A 10,684-nucleotide genomic window follows, 5' to 3' on the forward strand; every position below is an offset into this window, starting at 1 on the left:
TGATTTGAGTAAAACTAGCGTCATATCTCATACACAGAACTGTAAAGGTATTCACGGCAACCCGTCAAAATAAAAGTCCGGTTTGATTTAAAGACATTGTGTCTATATCTATTTTTCAGTAGAATGTACATAGCCTACTACTACTACTACTACTACTAAAATGAAACAAACATTATTTTTTAAGGAATAATAACACAAAACATTTCTTCCATGTTTTAATTTTAATAGTAAATACCCTGTGTTTGCCAAAAAAATCTTGTTTGCTTAATTTTCAATAATTAAAAGATAAATGATAAATTAAATTAATATTTTATGCCTTCATTTGATAACCAGAAAAAATTTAAGTATACAATACAGAATTTCTGAGGGGAAAAAAAATTCATACGGCTACTTTAAGAAAAAAATTCATAAATTAAGTTGTTTTATGCATTCAAATAATTAGACATGCTAAAACACAGAATTTGGTAACAATAAAAAATACAAATAATATGGTGAGAAAAAATAAAACATTTCATAGGGCCCTAAACATGTAATTTTTGTTAAACTTTTAATAAATTGATTCAATAAATTGAAGTTTCATGATTTTAATTAATAAGAATAAAATACTATTTTTCCCTATATATTTCATCATTGAGGATTTCTTTAAAAAAGTCTAAAAATCTCGTCTCGTTCTCGTGAACCCAGTCTCGTGTCTCATCTCGTGGGATAAGTGTCTCGTCACACCCCTAATGTATATAAATGCATTTTTCAATTGACCGTTGACAAAGGCAACAGATTTTCTACATAGCTGTGCTAGTTTTATATTTTAGATAATCCAGATAATGCACAATCAGTTTCCAATTGGAAGCAGGGTCCTGGTTCACTATCTGTCGTATTTATTGGATCTCTCTCTCTCTCTCTCTCTCTCTCTATATATATATATATACATATACATATCTATTTTCAACTCTGTTTTTCAAATAAAACAGATATATGCTATAACACAGAGATATGTTATTCATATAGTATGCTTTTACAGACAGAAATGCTATTCAGCTATAGACTCCTTGTCTTTGAAAGCCAATAATCATGTCTGGAACCACACTTGACTGCAAACTCCCGAACCACACGTTTGTGGAACATTATATTATCACCTTAACAACATCTCTAAGAAAAAACAAGACTCTCTCTCTCTTGTGTGTGTGGCGCATATTTTGTACTACAGATTGCCTCCTACATCCTTGTCAGAGATATAATCTCTTAGTGAATATTTCTTACTAAGTAACAATGTGTATGACTCTTAGAGAGATGATTTACCACAGTATCTCCAGATTACAGTGAGGGTCCTCCAGTCCATTAGAGAGCAATTTCACTCCTGATGGTCCTAGTTTATTTCCAGACATATTCAGTTCTCTCAGGTGTGAGGGGTTTGATCTCAGAGCTGAAGCCAGAACAGCACAGCCTTTATCTGTGGCACCACAATCAATCAACCTGTAAAGAACAATGAAATTCTTCACTTTCAGTTTTTGTTTTATTTTGTGATAATTTCATCATTCACAATAGAGGTTGCTGACACATTTATATACATATATATCTTACCGCAGTGTTTTCATTTTACAGTGAGGGTCATCAAGTACAGAAGAGATCAGATTAATTCCTAGATCTTTTAGTTTATTTCCAGTTAAGTCCAAATAGCTCAAGTGTGAGGGGTTTGATCTTAGAGCTGAAGCCAGAGCAGCACAACCTTCATCTGTGACACCACAATCACTCAACCTTTAGAGAACAGTTGACACTTGTCAGTCTCTTATTTCAGGATATACAACTCAGATCAGCAGGAATTTCACAATCAAAAAGAGAGACTTGCACTTTAAACTGGACCTAATTTCATTAAGTAGTCTCTTTTTTTTCTAAATGGGTGCTTGATAGTGTTCATTTCAATATGAGCATAATAAATATAATTTTCATGCATTATCCAATTATGTTTATATTATCATCAAAGATTGTACGTAAATTGTGTCAGACACCTTGTAAAGCACCTAATTAAGATCAAAACAGCATCATCTTTAGTTATCTGACAGGATACTTTTTAGACTTTTCACATTTTTTTCTTTTAAATGTGTTTTATTATTCATTAATCACAGTAGGTGGGCAATAAGGATGATACTTTTATACAATCTTACTGCAGTGTTTCCAGGTTACAGTGAGGATCCATCAGTCCATCTGAGATCAGCTTCACTCCTGCATCTTGTAGCTTATTTCCAGACAGATTCAGATCTCTCAGGTGTGAGGGGTTTGAGCTTAGAGCTGTAGCCAGTACAGCACAACCTTTATCTGTGACACCACACTTACACAATCTGTAAAGATGAATGAATGTGAGTGATGAACTGACACCAGGTGCAGTTAAAGAAAACAATGTGAAAACTTTGCAAAATACAAATAATTCATATAGACAGTAAAGCACGTAACGAATACTGTTTGAATCCACTTTTCTAGAGTCAACTGTTCCTAATCTTGCAGTATATATTTCTGTATAGAAAACTTTCCTGGTTGGGTAGTGGATACACCATGGATACACATACAATTTTCTTAATTTCTTTACATCAGATGGCACACTGGATTTTAAATGTATTTGCTTGTATAAAAAGTGTTTTCTAAATTTCTAAAATTTTCATTTTTTAGATGCAGCCCATGTTATGAGCGAATGGAAAAGGAAACTAATGAAAAGGATGACGAGGGCTGTTGCAATTTCAATAGTAATGTTTTTCTGACTACCTCCATATGTGGTTTCAGTAAGCCGATCACAATGTTTTAGACCCCGCTTACACCTGTATTTAACGCAGACTTGTGATTGTCTGATATAGGTAATGTTTTAATATTGTAGTGATTGATGACAGTTTTACTTACTGAGCTGATCTGGATTCTTGAATCACAGGCAGCAGTTTCTGAAGAACTTCATCTGCTGTATTTTGTGCTCCCATAAAATTTTTTAGATCAAACTTTTCCATCTTCTGCTCTGATGTCAGCAACACAAAAACCAGAGCTGACCACTGTGAAGAAGAGAGTTTGATTTGATTTATTTTTCCAGATCTCAGATAATCCTGGATCTCCTGCATTAGTGAATCATCGCCCAGTTCATTCAGACAGTGGAACAGATTGATACATCTCTCTGGAGAGGGATTCTCCCTGATCTTCTGTTTGATGTATTCAACTGTTTCCTTTTTATTGTAGGAGCAGCTTCCTGTCTGTGTTATTAGTTCTTGTAAGAGAGTCTGATTAGACTCCACTGAGAGACCCAGAAGAAAACGCAGGAAAAGGTCCAGATGTCCATTCTTACTCTGTAAAGCTTCAGCCACAGCTGTCTGATGTAGGCCAGATAATGAATTATTTTTCATCCAGTTTAAGACCTTAGAGAAGGTATTTTGTTCTGTGGCTTGGTCGAACACATTTATGTATTCTGTAAAGGAGAGGTGCGCATATAATGCTGCTAGATGTTCCTGAATGCTCAGATGAACAAAGCAGAAGACCTTCCCCTGATACAAGCCAAATTCCTCTCTGAAGATCTGTGTGCACAATCCTGAGTATACAGATGCTTCTGTCACATCAATGCCACACTCGCTCAGGTCTTCGTCATAGAATATCAGGTTGCCTTTCACAAGCTGCTGAAAAGCCAGTTTCCCCAGATTGAGGATCATGTATTCATCTTTCACTTTCTTCTCATAGTCCTTCTCATGTTTAATGTTTGTCTGAAGGATCGGGAAGTATGTGTACATTTGAGTAACAGTCTTAGGGATCTCTCCTTTCCATGATTTCACCAACATTCCCTCTAGAACAGTGGCTGAAATCCAGCAGAACACTGGGATGTGGCACATGATGTGGAGGCTCCTTGATGACTTCAGGTGTGAGATGATTCTGTTGGCCAGACTCTGATCACTGATTCTCTTTCTGAAGTATTCCTCCTTCTTTGGGTCATTAAAGCCTCGTACCTCTGTCACTCGATGGACACACTCAGAGGGGATGAGATCAGCTGCTGCTGGTCTGGAGGTGATCCAGATGAGAGCAGAGGGCAGCAGATTTCCCGCAATGAGGTTCGTCAGTAGCACATCCACTGTGGCAGATTTACTTAAATCACACAACCTCACATTGCTCTGAAAATCCAGAGACAGACGACACTCATCCAGACCATCAAAGATGAAGAAAACTTTATATGCATCACTGGATATTTCTCTTGTTTCAGGAAACAAAACCTGAAGTAGATCTGAAAGACTGAGTTTTTTGTCCTTCATCAAGTTGAGCTCTCTGAAAGGAAGTGGAAATATGAGCTGGATGTCCTGATTTGCTTTCCCTTCACTCCAGTCCACAATAAACTTCTGCACAGAGACTGTTTTTCCAATGCCAGCGACTCCCTTTGTCAGCACAGTTCTGATGGGTTTGTCTTGTCCAGGTAAAGGTCTAAAGATGTCATTGCATTTGATTGGTGTGTCCTCTGTTGCTGCTCTCCTGGATTGTGTCTCAATCTGTCTCACCTCATGTTGTTTATTGATCTCTCCACTTTTACTCTCTGTGATGTAGAGCTCTGTGTAGATCTCATTCAGGAATGTTGGGTTTCCCTGTTTTGCTGTTCCTTCATGCAGACACTGAAACTTCTTCATCAGATTTGATTTGAATGTGCTTTGTACCAGTAGAGAGCCATTAAATAAATAAAATTAAATAAATAAATAAAGATTCACATAACAGATTACAACATTTAATTAAAGATCTATCTATCTGTCCATCTATCTGTCTGTCTGTCTGTCTAATTAAACATAAATGTACCTCAGATCAGTTGATGTGTGTCTTCCCTTACATTTTATCGGCTTGCCAATACACTGGTCGCTCTTCATGGACACACAGCTTGCCTCTGATGGGTTTGATCTGTCTCTGTGCAACAGACTTAAAACAGAGTACAATAGAATAAAGACATTAGAAGTCGTGGCCTAATGGTTAGAGATTCGGACTCGTAACCCAAAGGTTGCGGGTTCGAGTCTCCGGTCCGGCAGGAATTGTAGGTGGGGGGAGTGAATGTACAGCGCTCTCTTCCACCTTCAATACCATGACTGAGGTGCCCTTGAGCAAGGCACCGAACCCCCAACTGCTCCCCGGGCGCCGCAGCATAAATGGCTGCCCACTGCTCCGGGTGTGTGTTCACACCCGGAGTGTGTGTGTTCACTGCTGTGTGTGTGCACTTTGGATGGGTTAAATGCAGAGCACTAATTCCAAGTATGGGTCACCATATTTGGCCACATGTCACGTCACTCACTCACTCACATTAGCAATAGATACAAGAATTCAGATTGAATTTACTAAAGGTTACTTTCACATAGGAAATCTATCTATCTATCTATCTATTTATCTATCTGCAGATTAAGACAAAAATGTTGTATAGAGTAGATATATTAGTAATAGATACAAAAATCTAAGTATCTATCTATCTATTTAGACAGAAATGCTGCACCTCAGATCAGTTGATGCTTGTCTTCCCTTAAATTTTATTGGCTTGCCCATAGACTGGTCGCTCTTCATGGACACACAGCTTGCCTCTGATGGGTTTGATCTGTCTCTGTGCAACAGACTTAAAACGGAGTACAATAGAATAGAGACATTAGTAATAGATACAAGAATTCAGACTGATTTTACTAAAGGTTACTTTCACATAGGAAATCTATCTATCTATCTATCTATCTATCTATCTAGACATAAATGTTGTACCCCATATCAGTTGATGTGTGTCTTCCCTTAAATTTTATTGGCTTGCCCATAGACTGCTTTTGATTATACTGACCACAACATTTTTTCCTTATCACTTCTCGCGTGTGTTTTGTTGTGAAACGTAGTTTGTGGACCAGACAGAGCTGTCGGCGATTCTTCCTATTGTGAAGTCATGCAGTGTGAAACCCCCTGTCTCCGATCCATCGTGCAATGTGAACACAGCAGCAACTGAATGCTACCCCAGATAGTCACGCAGTGTGAAAACAACGGCGATCCGACGAGTTTGAAAATTGTGCACTGTGAACTCGGCATTACAGGCAGTGAGTTTGATCAAGGTTGGAGCTAAACTCTGCAGGAAAGTGGACCTCGAGGGCCAGAGTTGAGAAGCCTTGGTAATCATTATTAATTAATGCTGATTAATTAAAGTGCCCCTATTATGCCATTTTTAGGGTTACTAATATTGTTTTGGGAGTCTCCTACAATAGGTTTACATGCATGCAAGGTCAAAAAATGCTTTCATTTTCTCAAAATATGGATTTAATATGTACATTTACATTTAGACATTTAGCAGACACTTTTATCCAAAGCGACTTACAAATGAGGACAATGGAAGCAATCAAAATCAACAAAAGAGCAATGATATGCAAGTGCCATAACAAGTCTCAGTTAGCTTAATGCAGTACAGTCCACTTCTGAAACCAGACTGGTTGCTGTCGAGGCGATTGTTCTGTGTGAGAAAGGTAGAGACTTGGTTGAACACAGCTAGTTCAAGTGTTTTTGCAATGAAATGAAGAAGGGAAACCGGTCTGTATAAACGAACATTTTTTCTGTGACTAAGATGAGACGAGCTAAAACTAATATCTGATGATAAAAACTATGATTTATGCTGCGTCTTCGTTAACAAGACGAGACGGGACTATAATGTCCGTTTTTCCCAGAAGTCACAATTCGTTGTCGATTAACTTAAAGTTAGTGAAGGCGGGATAGGCGGAATCACGCTGATAGCGGTGCTTTCTCTCGTGCACGCTCCACTTCTTCAGTTTTCATATACAGCGCACAATTAGTTCTCAGTGCTCAAATACACACACAGCAGTCCAAATGTCTATCGTGCAGAGTATCTCACGTAAATACTGTCAGTTATGGATTAAGTGAACATAAGGTGGGTGAAAACTGAACGTGTATCAGTATTACATGCATGCCTTCCGTCTTAAAGGGAAAGCATTCCTAATTAAGTATCTATCCGTGTCATTAATGTTGACCAACAAAAGATGTTGCACAAATCAAATGCTGGTGATTGGCTGGGGCGTGGCATCAGGGAAAATCAATAGTTTACGCCGGTTACGCCCACTCGCTCAGAGACGCGTCTCTCACACGTGAGGCTGTAGTGTAGCGTCCCAACCCCCATAGATTTAAAAGATGTTTAAAAGATCAAAAGTGTGGCTACATTTCGTCAAGCTCGACGACAATAGCGTGCGATGCAATATTTGCAATAAGATAATTGCTGCCAAGACGGGCAACACATCAAATATGATGAAGCACTTGATCGTGCACGGAATAAACATAAGAGCAGAAAGTTGCTCCGTATTCGACTGCAAGAGGACCGAGCCGGTGCAGTCATCCTCTCAGCATTTTCCTGCCACAGAGCCTCCTTCAACATGCCCACCACAAGAGTCTTTCTCCAAAACTACTGATGAAGATGGCGTCGGTATGACTGAGGCTCCGACAGGTAAACAAACATTCAAATTCGGCTAACTTGTAGTGCTACATGCTTGTGTACGTTACTATTTAAGTTAACATTTGTGCGCGGTGACTTAGTCCTACACCAACGACTGCACCTCTAAAGACCCCTCTGTCAAGCTCCTGAAGTTTGCAGACGACACCACACTCATTGGCCTCATTTAGGACGGTGACGAGTCTGCTTACAGTCAGGAGGTTAAAGAGCTGGCTGTCTGGTGCAGTCTCAACAACCTGGAGCTCAACACGCTCAAAACTGTGGAGATGACCGTGGACTTAAGGAGAAACCTCCCTGCTCTCCCCCCACTCACCATCATGGACAGCACTGTGACTGCAGTGGAGTCATTCAGGTTCCTGGGCACCACAATCTCTCAGGACCTGAAGTGGGACACTCACATAGACTCCATTGTTAAAAAGGCCCAGCAGAGGCTGTACTTCCTTCGCCAGCTGAGGAAGTTCAACCTGCCACAGGAGCTGCTAAAACAGTTCTACTCCGCCATCATTGAATCCATCCTCTGCACTTCAATAACTGTCTGGTTCAGCTCAGCTACCAAATCTGACCTCAGAAGACTACAGAGGATAGTCCGGACTGCTGAGCGAATCATTGGTACAACCCTCCCTTCTCTCCAAGAACTGTACTCATCCAGAGTGAGCAAAAGGGCTGGCAAAATCACTCTGGACCCCTCACATCCAGCACACTCCCTCTTTGAACTGTTGCCATCTGGTCAACGCTACAGAGCACTGAGCACCAGAACGACCAGACACAGGAACAGTTTCTTCCCTCAGGCAATCCATCTCATGAACACTTGACAATAACTGTGGAACACACACTATTTATTCACTCATACACTTATTTATCTAACACACATACTCAGTCTACACCTCAAATTTGCACATAATATACAGTACCTGTACATACAAAAACTGTCTATTGTAATATACCTGCACATACAACTGTCAATTTATATATTTTTATTCCTTATTTACTTGTTCTATTTTTTATTATCTGTGTTTTTTGTTCTGTCACTGTCATTCTGTTACACTGTGGAAGCTTCTGTCACGAAAACAAATTCCTCGTATGTGTAAACATACCTGGCAATAAAGCTCATTCTGATTCTGATTCATTTTATTTTTTGGGACCTACGCTATGTAACGATAGATACAGTTTCGATGGCTATAGATACCTAACTAAATCGATGCTAAAAATGCTTTAAGGTTAACAGTAACTGATCAAGTTTAACTCACATTAAACTAGTTATCTTGTTTAAATGTGTTTATCCTTGGCTGCATTAACAGTTTAGCTTTCATGTTTTTCCCCCTCTTCATATTAATGTTATAGCCTCTGCTCCTGCTGACCCTGGAATTAGGAGACCATCAAGTGTTAATCCATTTACACAGGCAGAAAAAGGAAAAATTAATAAAGAAAGGAAAGATGAATGTTAATTGAGCAAAGTTTATAAAGTTAAAGGTTTAATAAACAAAGTTTATTGTTAAAGGTTGCTGCCTTTTTCTACAGTGGAGGCTCCAGTTGCTGCCTTTTTCTACAGTGGAGGCTCCATGGTGGAGGTAAGTAAGCTGTAAGTGGTGTTGTAACTTTACCATTAAGGTTGTTGGCCAGGTTTGTAGGTAGTCTCTTAACCTAGATAATGTGTTTTTTTTTTACCTTTTATAGTAAGCAAAAATTATAAAACAATGCTATTTTTACGTTTTGTGTTCTGATGATGTCAACTATAGGGAGATGATAAGGGCCTTAAACCCCAGATATCAGTCCCCCAGCCGAGACATGCTCTCAAATACCCTCATACCTGCATGGTATGCAGTAGAAAAAGAAAACATCAAGAAAGAGTTACAAGATGTGAGGGATGTGGCTGTGAATGCTGATGGCTGGACCAGCATTGCACAGGACCACTACCTGACAGTGTCAGTCCACTATGTGAGAGAGGGCTCCATGAAAGAGAAAGTCCTACATACAAGGGCAGTATACACATCCCAGACAGGGGACATTGTAGCAGAAGAGATAGGAGATATTCTTGATGAATTCAATATAAAGGACAGAGTAGTTGCTGTGACAGTGGATAATGCAGCAAACATGGATGTAGCAGTAAAAAAGATGAGTATTAAAAAAATTTGCTTCTTTGCTCACACTCTCAACATTGCTGCTCAGAAGCTTTACACTATATCCTCAGTCTCACAATGGGCAGGAAGGATCAGAGCAATGGTGGTGTGGCTGAAAAGGTCCAGCCTGGCTAAACCTGTCCTTAAAGAGAAGCAGCGTCTTCTCGGTAGGTAGAAATCACAATAGATCAACCTTAGTGCAAAACTCTTTGGCTAAATATTTTAGAAAAATCCTTTGCTAAATCATGCAGTAAAACATCTCTGCAAATGATCAACCACTTTAATAACCACACACACACACACACCAATTTCCTCTTTCTCACTCTAGATCTTCCAGAACATGCTGTTATCCTTGATGTGAGAACAAGGTGGAATAGCTTGTTCCTCATAGTGGAGCAATTCGTGGAGCAGTTCCCTGCCATCCAGGCCACCTCCATGGACCCTCGGCTTAAGAAATCAATGGAGAAGGACAGGTAAAGAACTTTGTAATTAGCTTATACCATTTTGTGTGAACCATTGTGCTCATAAAACTATAGTCCAGCTAATGAATCTGATTATATTTTACAGACTGCAGAGAGTTTCTGATGAGGATTTCAGAAAAGCAGAACAGTTTGTCAAAGTTACAAAGATACTTTACACTTCAACCCACTGCGTCTCTGCTGAAAGGAGCCCAACCTTGGGTCAGATTCTGCCAATCTTAAATAAACTCCAGCACCACTTCACAGTTAATGATGAGGACTCCTCCTTCACAAAGACCATCAAGGACACTATCTGGAATGACCTCTCAAAAAGATACCAGGTGTGTAGTGTAATCCTGTTGAATTCTCACTTGTTTTCGTTAGGATTATTCAGGGACTCATCCTGTGTTTTTGTCTTGCAGGATGGCAGCATCAGACAGTTCTTGGAGGAGGGCACAGCCTTGGATCCCAGATTCAAGTCAAAAGTGGCAGATGAAGTGTGGACCAGACTGGAGGAGGAGCTGATGAGAAGGACCTCAGAACAGGTGTTAATTCTTATTGGTAATCTTCTACTTCTCTTAAATTGTAGATCAATATATGTGACCTTCATATTCTATTGAATACAGACTCAGGCAGAGCAGATAGAACAGGGG

General features: G+C 39.4%; 1 protein-coding gene across 1 annotated transcript in view; it reads right to left on the reverse strand.

Annotated features, from left to right (window-relative positions):
- Positions 1–10,684, reverse strand: part of LOC107742645 (NACHT, LRR and PYD domains-containing protein 3-like) — a 27,934-nt gene that overhangs the window by 11,032 nt on the left and 6,218 nt on the right. The window contains exons 5-10 of the mRNA XM_016555701.1: positions 5,471–5,587; positions 4,792–4,908; positions 2,884–4,647; positions 2,160–2,333; positions 1,579–1,752; positions 1,297–1,470 (exon numbers count right to left, since the gene is read on the reverse strand). Of these exons, the coding sequence (XP_016411187.1) occupies positions 1,297–1,470; positions 1,579–1,752; positions 2,160–2,333; positions 2,884–4,647; positions 4,792–4,908; positions 5,471–5,587 (2,520 nt within the window). The remainder of the gene's footprint in view (positions 1–1,296; positions 1,471–1,578; positions 1,753–2,159; positions 2,334–2,883; positions 4,648–4,791; positions 4,909–5,470; positions 5,588–10,684) is intronic.

The sequence above is a fragment of the Sinocyclocheilus rhinocerous genome, unplaced genomic scaffold (genome assembly GCF_001515625.1).
Source record: "Sinocyclocheilus rhinocerous isolate Xijiao unplaced genomic scaffold, SAMN03320098_v1.1 scaffold947, whole genome shotgun sequence".
In the NCBI taxonomy this organism is placed as follows: Eukaryota; Metazoa; Chordata; class Actinopteri; order Cypriniformes; family Cyprinidae; genus Sinocyclocheilus; species Sinocyclocheilus rhinocerous.